This window comes from Pygocentrus nattereri, chromosome 12 (genome assembly GCF_015220715.1).
Source record: "Pygocentrus nattereri isolate fPygNat1 chromosome 12, fPygNat1.pri, whole genome shotgun sequence".
NCBI lineage: Eukaryota > Metazoa > Chordata > Actinopteri > Characiformes > Serrasalmidae > Pygocentrus > Pygocentrus nattereri.
The window spans coordinates 26,678,966-26,695,572 of NC_051222.1; the positions used below are offsets into that span (position 1 = coordinate 26,678,966).

At 39.2% G+C, this 16,607-nt stretch overlaps 1 protein-coding gene across 1 annotated transcript; it reads left to right on the plus strand.

The window, feature by feature from the left end:
- Positions 1-1,220: 1,220 nt before the first annotated feature.
- cpb2 (carboxypeptidase B2 (plasma)) lies at positions 1,221-14,881 on the plus strand. Its single transcript, XM_017712156.2, has 11 exons — positions 1,221-1,351; positions 3,377-3,452; positions 5,384-5,508; positions 6,412-6,520; positions 6,677-6,778; positions 8,168-8,272; positions 8,410-8,520; positions 9,150-9,240; positions 9,599-9,801; positions 11,742-11,826; positions 14,549-14,881. The coding sequence occupies exons 1-11, from the start codon at positions 1,242-1,244 to the stop codon at positions 14,734-14,736; spliced, it is 1,305 nt and encodes a 434-aa protein (XP_017567645.1). The 5' UTR covers positions 1,221-1,241; the 3' UTR covers positions 14,737-14,881.
- The last annotated feature ends 1,726 nt before the right edge of the window (positions 14,882-16,607 follow it).

Consider the following 16,607-nt stretch of genomic DNA (forward strand, 5'->3'; position numbering starts at 1 on the left):
AGATTCCGTTTCAAACTCATGTTAAAAATGGTAAAATGGTAAAATATGGTAAAATAGCATCTTCTCATTGGCCCTTTTAGCTACTAAACGGTCCCATGAAACACCGTGGAGCAAACGTGTGTCCCATGTCAACTTTTTTCAGTGTGAAACGTTGACGCTGTGACAAAGACAGTTAATCGAGCATCTCTTCCCTGCTCACACTGCATGGCACACTATGGCCCATGAAACTAAAATCGGTCCTGATCTAGAATTTAGCTGGGCTTAAAGACAGGCTGAAGTTTAACAACTTATGCCTGGCTTAAAATCTTAAATCATTGCTGTGTTTGGGGCAGTCGAGGGCTGGAGGTTAGGGACCTGGCCCTGTGACCGAAAAGTTGCTGGTTCGATCCCCAGGGCTGACAGTCCATGACTGAGGTATCCTTGAGCAAGACACCTAACCCCCAATTGCTCCCCGGGCGCCGTGGATAGGACTGCCCTCTGCTCTGGGCAAGTGTGCTCACTGCGCCCTAGTGTGTGTGTGTTCACTAGTGTGTATGTGGTGTTTCACTTCATATATGGGTTAAATGCAGAGGTGGAATTTCTCTGTTTGTGGGATTGAAAAGTATCACTTAGCTTTAAACATAACATTACAGCACAAACTACACAACAGCACTGTGTACATTTAGAGCTGATCCAGGTGTTTGTGTACAAACTTCTGGATTTGTTCTCTATAGTTCTACTTACCTGATAAACTACAACTACAATAACCTCTAGAACTGAACCTGCATCGCAGCGCGTAGCACTGCTCTGAGCAGAAGACCTTGAGAAGTTGAGAAGTGCTGTTCAATAGTAGTTAGAATAGCCCTGAATAACTCGCTGTGAATGGTTCACTATAACTTCATTGAGTACCTGTCTCGATAAAGCAAGTGTGTGTTATGGTGGTGCATTTACAGGCCTGGGCCTATACAAACTGTAAAGTATACTTATTAAAGAAAACCAAACTGTAGGCCTTTATATTCTATAGTATTAAGTATAAGCAATTTATCTTGTGAAGATTTACTCTTTGCTGCCATACAGCAGGGTCTTTTATTTAGCATTTTTACATTATAAATATTTATTTACTTACCATGTTTTTAGGAAATGTAGAACATTAAAAAGGTACGATACTTTTCAGTGGGGGAGGAAACCCAAGGTTTATCTTGTAGCTAAAGTAAACAGCTCCAAATCAATAACTGCCTGTTTTCCCTCTGCTGTACAAATCTATGTTATGTGTCCACAGACCAAAGATGAGGGCTCTTGCTTTTCTTACTTTTTTAATATGTTTCTACAACATTATAGAGAGAAGTGACTGCGGACAGAACAGCACAGAACAGTAAGTACAGCTTTTAATGTTTCTCCTGCTAACCTGCTGCAGTTGTCGAAAGCAGTTTTATAAAGTTAGCCTACCAGATTCAGTCCTCCTTATTATAACATTCAACTTAAAATCCTGGGAATATTAATCCTGTTGAATGCATTGAGTTTCTAGTATCAGCCTTAAAAGTCATGGATATTGCTGTGAAAAAGACTGGACACATGCTAGTTTGCTGGACATTCAATGGGCAAAGTCCAAGTGGAGAATATCAGGATTTCATTCAACCTGCAGCCATAAACAAATGCTTTGTGTCTGAGAGAATACAACCCCATTTCAATGAAGTTGGGACATTGTGTAAAACAGAAATAAAAACCGAATACAATGATTTGCAAATCCTTTTCAACCTATATTCAATTGAACACACTACAAAGACAAGATATTTAATGTTCAAATGGATAAACTTTATTGTTTTTTGCAAATATTCACTCATTTTGAATTTGATGCCTGCAACATGTTCCAAAGAAGTTGGGACAGGGGCGTGTTTACCACTGTTTTACATCACCTTTCCTTTTAACAACACTCAATAAGCATTTGGGAACTGAGGACAATAATTGTTGAAGATTTGTAGGTGGAATTCTTTCCCATTCTTGCTTGATGTACAACTTCAGTTGCTCAACATTTTGCGGGCTCTCCATTGTTGTTTTTTGCGCTTCATAATGCACCACACATTTTCAATGGGAGACGGTCTGGACTGCAGGCAGGCCAGTCTAGTACCCTCACTCTTTTACTACGAAGCCACGCTGTTGTAACACGTGCAGAATGTGGCTTGGCATTGTCCTGCTGAAATAAGCAGGACATCCCTGAAAAAGACGTTGCTTGGATGGCAGCAGATGTTGCTCAAAACCTATATGTACCTTTCAGCATTAATGGGGCCTTCACAGATGTGCAAGTTACCCATGCCATGGGCACCAACACACCCCCACACCATCAGAGATGCTGGCTTTTGAACTTTGCGCTGATAACAATCCGGACAGTCCTTTTCCTCTTTGGCCCGGAGGACACGGCGTCCATGATTTCCAAAAACAATTTGAAATGTGGACTCAGGACACTTTTCCACTTTGCGTCAGTCCATCTCAGATGAGCTCGGGCCCAGAGAAGCCGGCGGCGTTTCTGGGTGTTGTTGATATGTGGCTTTCACTTTGCATGGCAGAGTTTTAACTTGCACTTGTAGATGGAGCGATGAACTGTGTTCACTGACGGTGGTTTTCTGAAGTGTTCCTGAGCCCATGTGGTAATATCCATTACAGAATGATGTCGGTTTTTAATGCAGTGCTGCCTGAGGGATCGAAGGTCACGAGCATTCAGTGTTGGTTTTCTGCCTTGCTGCTTACTTGCAGAGATTTCTCCAGATTCTCTGAATCTTTTGATGATATTATGGACTGTAGATGATGAAATCCCTAAATTCCTTGCAACTGCACGTTGAGAGACGTTGTTCTTAAACTGTTGGACTATTTGCTCACGCAGTTGTTCACAAAGTGGTGAACGTCGCTCCCCATCCTTGCTTGTGAACGACTGAGTCTATAAGGGATGCTCCCTTTATACCCAATCATGACACTCACCTGTTTCCAATTAACCTGTTCATCTGTTCCAAACAGGTGTTTTTTGAGCATTCCTCAACTTTCCCAGTCTTTTGTTGCCCCTGTCCCAACTTCTTTGGGACGTGTTGCAGGCATCAAATTCAAAATGAGTGAATATTCGCAAAAAACAATAAAGTTTATCCATTTGAACATTAAATATCTTGTCTTTGTAGTGTATTCAATTGAATATAGTTTGAAAAGGATTTGCAAATCATCATCTTCTGTTTTTATGTTTTACACAACATCCCAACTTCAATGGAATTTGTATAATTAATATACATATTATATAATATAATAGTTGTATAATATAATATAATATAATATAATACAATGCTAGTCGAAAATGTCTATATTGATTAAAATGCATGAGCTCCACAAAAAGCCCTCTTTCTCTTCTTCTGTGAAACAGTGAAAAAGTTCTCTCCATCAAAGCTGCAACTGAAGAACAGGTGAATGTACTGAAGAACATATCCAGCTGTAACCAGGTAAGAACTGCATAAATAATATGCTGTAATGCCTTATTACAATTTTTTGTCACCTTATCTGACTCGAGGTCTTATCACCACAGGAGCTGGAGCCTCTATGATAAACGTGTTTTGCTCTTTGCACAGGAAAACTGAACTGATCAGCCATGGTAATCAGTCTTAGGCTACAGACACAGCAAATGCAGCTCCGACAGAGGATGATTTGAAAAATCTGGGTAACTGAAGGAAAAAGGGGGTTGATTTAGCAGTTGATTTACTCTGCGTGCATAAAACGCCCGTCAAGTTCAGCCAGCAGACGATTTAGCCAATGGAAAGTCGCGCTGCAGAAGGCTCCGCCCACCCAGTCTCCATGGTAACGGCTGTCGGTACGCCTTGTGTTTACAACCCGAAAGCAGCCGAGAGGCTCCGCGCCGAGTCCACTTTATACTGTTACAGTGGAATATCTGGGTATTTGTGCGGACAAACAAGTCCTCATGTATTTCATCACTCCACTAAGACGTGCTTCTTACTTCGCGCACAAACAGACAACGGACACTTTTAAGATCACATTTGACGGACAGCCGGTTTGGTCAGACTCTGAGGATGAGGCGACACTACATCCCCAAACTGTCGCCACCACTGAGCAGCTTTTCGGTCGGCAGCTGTGACAGAAGAGCAGCTAAACAGCCTGGAATCAGCCAGAAATGAACCCAATACCAGTCGCCAAACGCGTCGTCTGATCTTCAGAGTCTGACCAAATCAGACTGAGCCATAAAACTGACCCAATAAACGGCAAAAAGAGGTTAATCGGCGGTGACGAGAGCTCGGGAGTTCAGTGTGAGGAGCTGGAGAGCGAACTGCCGGCCGCGCGGCGAGTGGGCGGGGCTCGTTACTCTGACGTGGCAGCGCGCTGCTAGTTAAGGAGCCATAATTTGGCGGGAGGAGCTGCTGACATTAAAACCTATTATTTAGAACATATTAGTTTATTAATGTCCTGCTTTATTAATTTAACTGCTGTATAAAAGCAGCAGAGCACTCGAGGTCGCGCGTTATCGCGAATCACAGCCGTGACGTCATTTCGGGATAGCGCACTCCCTCTCGCGCTCCGTTGCTTAAATGTAATATTTTCTGACGTCTTCTGTGTCGATAGTTAAACGCTTCAGTCCGCAAACCCATAAATCAGCATGTTAGAGGACGGTAATGACTGACACTCAGGTAACTGTGTCAGCTGTTCATTATGAGCTGGCTTAGCTAGCTCGGGTAGCTCATCTCCAACCTACAGCAGAAGTAACTGCACACTGGGCGTTTATGGTGAGTCCAGGTCATGAAAGGCGCAGGTCAGTATCTGGGTTGCAATAGTGATTGCTCTGACAATCTGCTGTCACTGCCCTTTTAAAAAGCTTGGCTTGGGTGTTTTATTGTTTTTGTTGTAAAAATTGATTTACAGTGTTTTAAGGTGCAAGTTACTGTTTTAAATGCTTCCATTCCAGATGTTTAAGCAAAGCTTTAATGATTTTCAGGCCTGTAACAAAAATGCCTGCAACATGCCTTTTCAACATACAGTCTGTTGGAAACACGCAGAACGTGTGTTTGAGTTTTGTTTCAGCTTCACAAACAAAAGTCCCCCGATGTAAGTCGTGTAATGTTTAGTTAATTTAGGTTATTTGAGTGAAAATATGTTAACACCCTCTAAAAAAACTCAATTGTGGCACTTTTCTGCCTATTAAGTTTCTATTGCTTTGCTGACTTTAATATATTGGAGGAATAAAATGTAAAAAATAAAATAAATAAATAAATAAAACCTTGGCACTTGCTCTGTTTTTATTATATTTTATTTGTTTATCTCCCCTCCAATAATATTCTAATTCAAAAAGAAACTGAACTGTGTTACTGAGTGTATGAAGCATCCTCATTACTGGGGTCCTATCTAATGAACTTTTGCTGTGTATCAGACAGCGCTATGGCAACCGGCTTCACCCAGGCACATCACTGCAGAAACAGAGGTCCATCTCTACATCTATTCAGGCGGTGTGAACCATGTCACTGACCTGCTGGACAAGCATAAAATCACCTACAGGTACAGTAAGTCAGCCTCATTAAAATAATACTGAACCTAACATGCCGAAGTTAGTGTAAGTGGCTGAGGTGGCTAGTTGGTTTCTAGCTTTCAAACACAAATACTGTAAACCATAACACACACACACACACACACACACACACACACACACACACACACTTATCCTCCTGGGGGAGGTGGAGCATATCCCAGTAGTCACTGGGCAGAAGGCAGGACACCCCCTAGACAGGTTGCCAGTCTCTGGCAGGGCAGATAGACACACATATACAAACTCCAGGATGATCAACTAGTGCTATAAAACAGATTTCTTTGGGGAATATTTACGTTACAGCACCCTGCATGTACCTCTCCACTATGAATGGATTAAAATTAATGGATTCAAATACATTTTAAGCCAAAATGTTATAAAAAATAATCACAAAACAATCTGTCAGACATCAGGCAGCGTATTCTTCATAACCACTTCCTATAACTTTCTCAGTCTGGTGCCTATCACCACCACTGTGAACAATTCTGAATCTGTAAGGTTCTCTGGAGCAGAACATTTCATATCTGACCACTTTGAATGAGTTTGTTTACAACTTAACCATTGAAATATGCAGCAATTTTGCAAAATGGGTGGAATTCCCCTTTAAGAGAGCTGATCTGCATTGGAAAAAAATGCCTCTTGATGTAAATGTCAAACCTCAGTGCTTGTTAAGGAGGAACTGTAATGATGTAACACACTTCATCCGTGTGCAGCTGGCAGAAACATGTGAATCCTGTACATACAAAGCACCGGATTTTCAACGTAGAACCTGCACTTAACTATCCACGAAGACCTACTCGTTTTCATCCAAATTAGAAATCATCAGACGTGATCTCAGTTCTGCGTGTCGGATCTCAGATGTGCTCTTTCTACAGGGTTTTACTGGAAAACGCACAGGAGCTGATGAAGCAACAAACCAGAAATGAAACAGCAGACCCTCGCAGCAGCAGCGCAAACGCTGACCGATATTACTCTTTAGAAGATGTAAGGCTTTTTTTTTTCACCATAAAATCAGCTGAATTAGTCAATGATTGATGTTACATATTTTATTCTTGCGTAACTACTGGACACATTTGAATCACAAACCATTTATTCCCTGTCTTGGAATTGTTTTAATCTACCGTTCCATTTGTTAAACAGATCTATCACTGGATAAATAAAACAAGGCAAGAACATCCCGAGATGGTGGAGGTCATTATGATTGGGTCATCATTCGAGAAACATCCACTTTTAGTCATGAAGGTAAATGTTAGCGTGATTAATTGCTACTAACTGAATAGCGTACCTAGTATTTGCTACTAATTAGCCTCTAAATGACTTTCACACCCAGTTGGTAGCAAACATTATAAAGCTGCACTGAGTGAAATGTTTGTGTTAAAATTCATAGAAGTGGCAGGAGGAAAAACATGCTAATATATGATGTGCATACGCTGCTGCAACTCACCTTACAGCCCAAAAAAACCCCAAAAAGGCAGAGACATCAAGTTGGATTTGGCGGGAGTTATTTGGACCACATCACACGTCTGTATGCAGTAGCCTCTTATGTTCCCTGGAACCACCAGTGGTTCCAAAACGCACTTTGTCATATTCTTCATAAATTTCATATTTCATAAGCTACATTCAAACAGTGGATGTCATATGAGAGCTGTAACTCTTCTTTCCAGTCAAATAGATGATCATTTTAGACCCCTATAACAGAAGAAACTGAACTCTCAATTTTTTTTTGTCTACTGAAAGATGACCCATTTTTCCCACAAATCTGGGTTATAAACTATAATTATAGTTATAACTATAATTACAGATTATGTGTCTTCAGTGATCTACTCTGTAAAAAATATTTTTTATAAAATAATGCAAAGAGCATCAAAGATTTCTGGCTTTCAGCAGTAAATTGTAAGAATATAGCAATATGTGTGATCATAAAAGACGTTTTCTATTAATTTGAGGGGAGCTTTTACAAAAACAATAAAAATAAAATAAAAATTGACATTTATTTTGTGCAGTTACTCAATACTTTGCCTTAAGATTTGGTCATGTAAATTCAGATAGACAAACCAAAATATACCCTGGAGCATAAGAGGTTAACATCACAAGCACAGGCTCAAAAATGTCCAGCTCAATGTTTAGGTCTCATATACAAACTCAGCATTATACTGATGAAGATATGATGATCAATCACTTATATCCTCAAAAGACACGTCCTTCACCAATTTTTGTCTGAGATTCACAGTCATCAGAATCTGCTTGGGGAAGGGGTCTAAAGCCCAACATGTGTTATTTCACATGTTCTGTGCAATTACACATTTCCAAATCTCCAAATCTTGCATAATGTAGCCTTATGTAAGGTGATCCTTTACAGAGGCGGAAAATTCAGGTCCAGAAAGTAAAAATCCTTCCCAGGATTTTGTACCAACTGCCTGAACAGCTCTGCTGGTGATGTGATCTAACTAGAGAAGCCAGGCCGCTGGAACAAAATCCTGGGAAGGATTTTTACTTTCTGGACCTGAATTTTCCATCTCTGTTTAAACTTTGACAGTTTTTTAACTGTAACATTCAACTGAACAATACGAAATATTCAATTGCCAGAAATTTCTGATGTGGTTGCTGTTTCTCTGTTTGTTTGTGTTGTAGTTGTCAGGGAGACGGGCGGCGGTGGATAAAGCCATGTGGATGGACTGTGGAATTCATGCCAGAGAATGGATCTCTCCTGCTTTTTGTCAATATTTCATCAGATATGTAAGAGCCTACCCCCAATGAAGCACTCAGCAGGCCTAAAGTACCATTGCTAATTTGTTAGCAGCTACAAACAGTGTGTAAAAGCAGATTGTTTCTGAGGGTAAACACTCAAAATGTATATTTTTTCTTTTTTTCAGGTTCTTACAAATTACAACCGGTTCCCTGACATCACTTCACTACTGGACAAGATGGACATTTACGTTTTGCCCGTCTTAAATCCAGATGGTTACAAGTATACATGGACAACAGTAAGTCATTTATAATCTTGAGTGCTGGGGAGGACCCCCAGGACCCCCAGTTTATTGAATACACTAATGTGTTTTCAGTGAAAATTTGGTACTGTGTAATTTTTTGGGAATTATGTGCATGATGCATTTCATATGATTTTAATTAGATCATTTTTATTGAGCTGAATCATTTGCTCTGTGCAATACTTTTTTTGTGTTGACCTAGTAAAATGACCTAAGACTTTGTCAGTGGGCAGACATGGGGGGGCACACTATTTACTCCTCAGACTGTAAAGTCAAAATATGGAATTTATGCTGTAAAGACAACCCCTATGTGAATTCATAGTTTTTTTTGCGGTCACAAAAAAATCTAATTTACATATGCCTCCCTATTCATCTTACAGCAGTTTAGCCCCACCCACTCATGCTGAAGTTATAAGGAGTGTTTCAGGGGCACAGCACAACACATGGCAGCTGACTAGAACAGAGGTCTTAACATATCCTGACTTTGTGCATGTCTTTAGAGGTTCTCATACCAAGATCTTAAGCCAAAATACAGCAAAAAATATATGTTTTGATGCATACCGCCACTGAGCCACTAAATTTTTCTAGCACTACTTGAGCATTAGCCTTTGATCTTCTCTGAGCAGAACCGCATGTGGAGGAAGAACCGGTCGGTGAGGGAGGACAGTGTCTGTGTTGGAGCCGACCTGAACAGAAACTTTGATGCTAGTTGGTGCAGTAAGTGACGAAACATTTTGGACCAATTTCTCAGACCCAGATTAAGTCTAAGCCTAGTCTGAATCACAGTTGGCACTAGTCCAAGACTAGGCTTAATCCATGTCCATCCTAGGCTACTTTTTCAGACCTGGATAAAGTTCTCAGAATAAAAGTGGTGATATTAAATGTAATCCAAAAGAACTGACTTACAACAAATACTTCACACAAAAAGCTAATATTGCATTTCATTTGTTGTTAGTTATGTTTGTTATTTTTGGATAGAAAGGAGAAAATTGTGTGAATTAGATTTTTTTGCTTAGCTCCCACCCTCGCCGTTTTTAATTCTAATTTTTCTCTTGAACGATATTCCTCTTTGAAGCGGAGGGGGCCTCCAGTGATCCCTGTTCTGAGATATACTGCGGTCAGTACCCGGAGTCCGAGCCGGAGGTGAACGCTGTGGCCAAATTTCTTCGCACCCACAAAGACACTGTCAAATTCTACTTCTCCATTCATTCCTACTCTCAGATGCTCCTCTTCCCTTACTCCTACACCTATGAGCTGGCCCAAAACCATGCTGAGCTGGTGAGTGCTCAACACTAGGCCTTTGAACACTGATCTAGGATGGATCTATGGCTGGGCAATAAACGACACATATCACATTTACTTTATTTTCCTGAGTTAGAACAGGCATAATGTATGAAATAAATAGTGCCTAAAACTAACCATAACATACCACACAAATCCATGTTATAGGACCAGTGATTATTTAAGGCTGTCATGATCATGAAATTGTAACTAACAAACTGGCATATAACATATACAACTGCGAAAAACAACTGGTTTTTGTTCCTTGTATGCAACTAATAAGATTCACACAAACACATCTACAGGTACACATTAACAATTCACATTTTGCTGGGTGCAGAAATAATATTAATATACAATCTAATGAGTGTGGAAAATGATCAGTCATCTGAAATGAATTGGGATCATCTCAAACAATTGCAGTCAATCCATATGTGAAGTAGGAGGCAGGGATCAGTCACCTGATCATCAAAAACATAATCAAACCAATTCAAGGACACAGTCCAAAGAGACAAAATCTCAGGCAAACAAGCAAAGAGAGGAAAAAGCCAGCACAAACGTTCAAAATTACCCAACATCAAAAAAAAAAAAAAATAGGAGGCTAAGGATTGCAAGGAGATAAAAACGGGCAGTGCTTCATAATGAGAGATGTTTGGAGGGGGCTATTTGAAGGAGAGGTGATTAGTGAAGGAGGAAACAGGTGAGGGGAATGAGTGACCGACACAGCCTCAGACTTTGAGGGATGCTGACCTCTGATGTCGAATGTTGGGCGCGCTGCCGACACCGTTATGCAACAATTGTGACAGGCCTAGACTAATTTTTGTTCAGAGTAATAAAAGGCAGCAGGAATAATCAAAGATAAGATACATAAGGTAATGGCTTAATAGTCAAGCATCCAAGCTTCAAAGCTCCTTATTGGTATGCAGTTTTTTGACATTGTGATCTCTGCTGTTGCTGTAGTTGGGGTTGTGTGAGCAGCAAAAGTGAAGCCATTCATTTCATAACAGGGAACCTTTTGAAAACCACAGAGAAATCTGAAACTTTTGAGAAACAGTCATTCTACAGTCACACAAACTCAGAGACTGTGAATACAGTATAATAGCAGAGTATTTGGCTGTGTGATATTACTGTAAATCCCATGGCCTGTTTTTGTAGTCTGTTTTGGGGGAAAAGGTGTGAAAAACAGGTGACTTCAATATTTTACTGTCAGTTAATCATTTAAATCATTGATAGTGTCAGATGTAACTGAATGTGAGGGACAACAGTATACATGCAGCCTGTAAAGTGCATCACAAATAATCATAATTGACAATAATAAACAATACGTATTTATTCAGAACTGCCACAAAATCAGAGATAAAGATGTAACATAGCATATCTTCAGTTATTTCAAGTCAAGTTACTGTATGTAATATTTATATTATAATATTTCTAATTCCTGATGTTCACATGTATATTTACCCGATTGCATGTTTTATGTTTTTATTATTAGTATTGCGTTTTTTTGCATGTCATATTAATTTTATACTTATATATATTACCCTATTTATACCTCTTTAAACTTTATAGCTTTGTTTTAATTATTTATCTGTATGGCCTATTTATTCATTTATATTTTAATGATAATTTAACATGCACGGCTTTGGCAACATAGGTCCCATATCCTGTCATGCCAATAATGAATTTGATTTGATTTATTCAAAAAAGTATCGACAATAGCTATGATGTGCTCAGAATACCATTTTGTGATGTAATTTGTCATCAAACATTACAGCTTCATATTACACACACTTAATCTTGGATCAACTGTCCTGTCCAGATTCAAATTTTAAGCCTCACAATAGAATCGACCAACCTCAGATCAATGTGATAAATAACCATGTGTGTGTGTGTGCGTGCGTGCATGCATGCGTGTGTGTGTGTGTGCTTTTTTACAGCTTGACCTTGTAAAAGATGCATCCCAGAAAATACGTCGTTTTTATGGGAAACTGTATCGGTTTGGTGCTGGAGCAAAAACAATATGTAAGCTTGATCTACCTCTGTCCTGATCATGTTCAAGCATTTGTAGACACTGCCACAGTCCAGTGGTGGGCACAATGACCTTAAACTTACGGCTGCTCCCTACTCTATTGGTCGTTCTATTTCAGGGAGATTATAGGTGTTTGTTTAGTAACGGACGCACCTTAAAGTAGCTGAATTCACTAATTAGAAGGCTGTCTGGATAGTTCCAGACTTTATATGTTCAAGGATGTATTATTCTAATCTGGACCTACACTGTGAAGAGGACCAGGGCAGAAGCTAATTTGATTCTTTTTAAATTGATATAAAATGTTTTTGTTTATCTGAGTTAGTTGAATAAGCCAGTTAAATTGCTTTTTACCCCATGCTTTTTATGATTAACTGGTTTAATTTAACTTCAGTCAAGTTGCTGTCTCCCATGTCTATTATAGGATTCTTGGAGTAGATTAAAAGAAAGTGAAGCACCATAAAATGGAAATAATCTTTTTATACAACCCCAATTCCAATGAAGTTGGGACGTTGTGTAAAACAAATAAAAACAGAATACGATGATTTGCAAATCCTTTTCAACCTATATTCAATTGAATACACTACAAAGACAAGATATTTAATGTTCAAACGGATAAACTTTATTGTTTTTTGCAAATATTCACTCATTTTGAATTTGATGACTGCAACACGTTCCAAAGAAGTTGGGACAGGGGCAACAAAACAACATCCTATTGTATATCTAAGTCGAAAGCTCTACCCCAGAGAAACCCATTATTCTATTGTGGAAAAGGAGTGTTTAGCACTAAAATGGGCTTTGGATTCTCTCAGATATTACTTGCTTGGAAGAGACTTTGTTGTGGAAACGGGCCACAGAGCCCTTAAATGGATGGACAGAATGAAGGACACAAATGCCCGTTTAACCCGTTGGTATGTGGTTATGCAGCCATGTCACTTTATCAAACATCGACCAGGATAAGACAGTGATTGCTGACTTTCTGTCAAGGTTACCTTGCCAGCGTTCAGAGGTGGGGGGAAATGTGATGACCCACTAAGGTGTGTTGGGTATTGGAGTGTGCTGGGGATTTCATGTAGTTTAAGGCAGTTTTTAAATTTGGCTTAAGGTGCTCCACATAAGTATAGAAATACAGTTATTTATACTATGTATATAACTCTCTGGTTCTTTGGAACATTTCTAACACTGCTCATATCTTGTGCTAATGGTTGCTAATTTAACACCGTTAAAATGTAAACTTTTCTATGTTAGGAGTGCACACTAGCGAGAAGAGTCAGACCATGGGTTGGAGCCATTTTAACACTTTATTGAGCTCACCAAATGTGTTTTACCGCCTTCTTTGTTTGGTCCCCAGGAACCATGTCTGCAGCGTGGGTCAGTGGGTGGTGCTTAAGAGGGAGGGCGGGCTTACGGAGCATGTCTTTATAGACATGCTTGGAATTCTGGGAAATGTGGACTAGACTATCTGGAACCTTTCTAGGGGGTAAACCAGAAGTACTCAGAGAGCTATGTGAATAATGTGTAACATTACTGTTTTTATACCTAATATTGAAATATTATTTTGTGTTTGTGATGTGCTGTGAAATGGGAAACGGCGTTATCAAGCTAAATGTAATCTGTTAGTTACTGTTGGTGGAGAAGGTACCCTGTGGATTGTTTATGGTTTTACCCATGTTGTTAAAAGTGGCCATGTTGCCCTGTCTTGGAAAAAAGAAGGAGGTTTTTGCCTGGCCAGAACCTTGTGGCCCCATAAGGGGTAATAAATGTTCAAATTGACTCCTTGTTGTGCTCCTTTGCTTTTGGTCACACCCTGACAGGTCTGATGAGTCTACATTTCAAATTGTTTTTGGAAATCATGGACGTCGTGTCCTCCAGGCCAAAGAGGAAAAGGACTGTCCAGATTGTTATCAGTGCAAAGTTCAAAAGCCAGCATCTCTGATGGTGTGTGGGTGTGTTAGTGCCCATGGCATGGGTAACTTGCACATCTGTGAAGGCACCATTAATGCTGAAAGGTACATACAGGTTTTGGAGCAACATCTGCTGCCATCCAAGCAACGTCTTTTTCAGGGACGTCCTGCTTATTTCAGCAGGACAATGCCAAGCCACATTCGGCACGTGTTACAACAGCGTGGCTTCGTAGTAAAAGAGTGCGGGTACTAGACTGGCCTGCCTGCAGTCCAGACCTGTCTCCCATTGAAAATGTGTGGTGCATTATGAAGTGCAAAATACGACAACGGAGACCCCGGACTGTTGAGCAACTGAAGTTGTACATCAAGCAAGAATGGGAAAGAATTCCAACTACAAAGCTCCAACAATTAGTGTCCTCAGTTCCCAAACACTTATTGAGTGTTGTTAAAAAGAAAGGTGATGTAACACAGTGGGAAACACGCCCCTGTCCCAACTTCTTTGGAACGTGTTGCAGGCATCAAATTCAAAATGAGTGAATATTTGCAAAAAACTATAAAGTTTATCCATTTGAACATTAAATATCTTGTCTTTGTAGTGTGTTCAATTGAATATAGGTTAAAAAGGATTTGCAAATCATCGTATTCTGTTTTTATTTCTGTTTTATACAACGTCCCAACTTCATTGGAATTGGGGTTTTGTCTGTTTTATGTTTATTACTGAATATGTGAAATGTTACTTACACAGATAAGAATAGAATACATCTATAGAATCGAGTACAGTAAAATATCTACTGTCACATCCACTTCTCACCAGATTTAGCTCCTGGGGGTTCGGATGACTGGGCCTACAATCAAGGGATTAAGTACTCGTTTACCTTTGAGCTCCAAGACCAAGGAAAGTATGGCTTCCTCCTTCCTCCGAGCTTGATCTCCAGCGCCTGCAATGATGCACTTCTGGCTATCAAGACCATAGCAACGCGTGCTCTACAGAAAATTCAATGAGTTGTTTCTCTGAGTAGAAAAGGACTCTGTAGAACCCTGTATGTGATTTGTGCATTAAGACCAGTGTGATTATAAACTCTGACAGACAGACATTTCCTATACACCTATAGAGCAAAGAAAGCAATAAAAAAGATTTTCATACAAATATAGGGCTACATGTTCCTTTTTTATTTGTGTGTGTTGGTTAGCAAGACGTAGTCTTGTGTGTATATATATATATATATATATATATATATATATATATATATACACACACCCTGGACAGGTCGCCAGTCCATCGCAGGGCAGACAGACAGTCACTCACACACTCACACCTAGGGGTAATTTAGCATGTCCAATCGACCTGACAGCATGTCTTTATATATATATATATATATATATATATATATATATATATAAGTGTAACGAGCAAGAACTTTGGGAAATAGAAGCATAAATGAGTAATGTATATATATATATATATATATATATATATATATATATATATATATATACATTACTCATTTATGCTTCTATTTCCCAAAGTTCATGCTTTTATTACAACACATTCATTCTAATTAATTATATTTGCTACAACAGAAAAAACACAATATTTCAATAAATCAATATTTGTTGTACCTTCACCAAGGGCTTCAGAAACCTCTTACTGTACAGTCACGAAATACTTCAGCAATGCTTTGTTTCTATGATTGGCTAGTTGTCTTTATCCTCTCACAGTCTGATTGGCTGGTTAAGTTTTTACTCCTGTTTTTTGATAGGCTAAAATAATTTCTAAGTGATTTGACTATTTAACTGAAATGTTCCCTTCTGCTAGTACGATTTTTCCTCTTGTATTTTGAAAGCTAGTTAAATATTCCCCCTGGACTGGTTACATTTGCCCTCCTGTGTTCTGATTGGTTAGTGGAATGTTCCCTTATAAGCTCTGGCTGGGTGGTTGAATTTTCCCTGTAAACTGGTGGATTTTTTTCCCTCTTGCTCTCTGATTGCCCAGTTGAATTTGTGCTTTGATTGGCAAATCTGATCACCTCTCTTAAGATTTGATTGGCTAGTATAATTACTATCCTTTTACTGCTTTCAAATAGCTTTGGTTTGATTGAAAAAATGAGCTTCCCACCAAGAGGGAACACATAAACACCTACGCACTGCGAAATTTTCCGTGCAGCGAGAATTGGCCTAGTTGTGACATCAGTGCTATTTCCATAATGGAATGTCGAACATTCAAACAACAGACATCCATCAGATAAACTACAGATATAGTAAAATTACTTTTAATTATTTATCATTTTATCACTACTGTTTTATTGTTTCCTACTTTTAGTTTTATTTACGTACTTTTATTACAAATTTCTAGTTATTTTTATTACTCAACCGCTTAATCACTTTAATTGGCTGTCCTGATTTGTCTTATGTGTCTTAACTCTTTTTTTTTAGTGTTTTATGTACTGTTTTAATAATAATTTCTGTCATATTGTTTGTTCATTTACATTTTCTTTGCTATTCTTTAATGATCACAAACGTGTATGTATATTTACTCTTTTCAGTCCCTTTCAAATAAAGTTCAAATAAAGGTTGGTTAATCGCCTCGTTCCGTGTAAGGCTGCATCTCAAATGGCTCCCTGCTCCCTATGTAGTGCACTAGGTAAGTCATAAAACTGTAGCTTCTACGTCTAAATAGTGCACTGAATAGGTTGAGAGGGGGTCTCGCAGCTTTGACTGAATGCAAGAGACTGTTTATTAGACGTCTTTGCGAACGGTGTTCGTAATTTCGTGACCTACATAGTGCACTACGCAGGGAGTACTGATCCATTTGAAACGCGACCCGTGGTTATGCGCAGTGCTGTTTCCAGGTTCCTCCAGTCCTCTTGTCGGCG

What these genes read in the sequence shown, in the direction of transcription:
- cpb2 (XM_017712156.2), top strand. Translation starts at nt 1,242, where the DNA reads ATGTTATGTGTCCACAGACCAAAGATGAGGGCTCTTGCTTTTCTTACT. An exon ending in ACATATCCAGCTGTAACCAG is followed by an intron (nt 3,453 to 5,383) that starts GTAAGAACTGCA and finishes GCTGTGTATCAG; the next exon opens with ACAGCGCTATGGCAACCGGC. An exon ending in CTTTGATGCTAGTTGGTGCA is followed by an intron (nt 9,241 to 9,598) that starts GTAAGTGACGAA and finishes TCCTCTTTGAAG; the next exon opens with CGGAGGGGGCCTCCAGTGAT.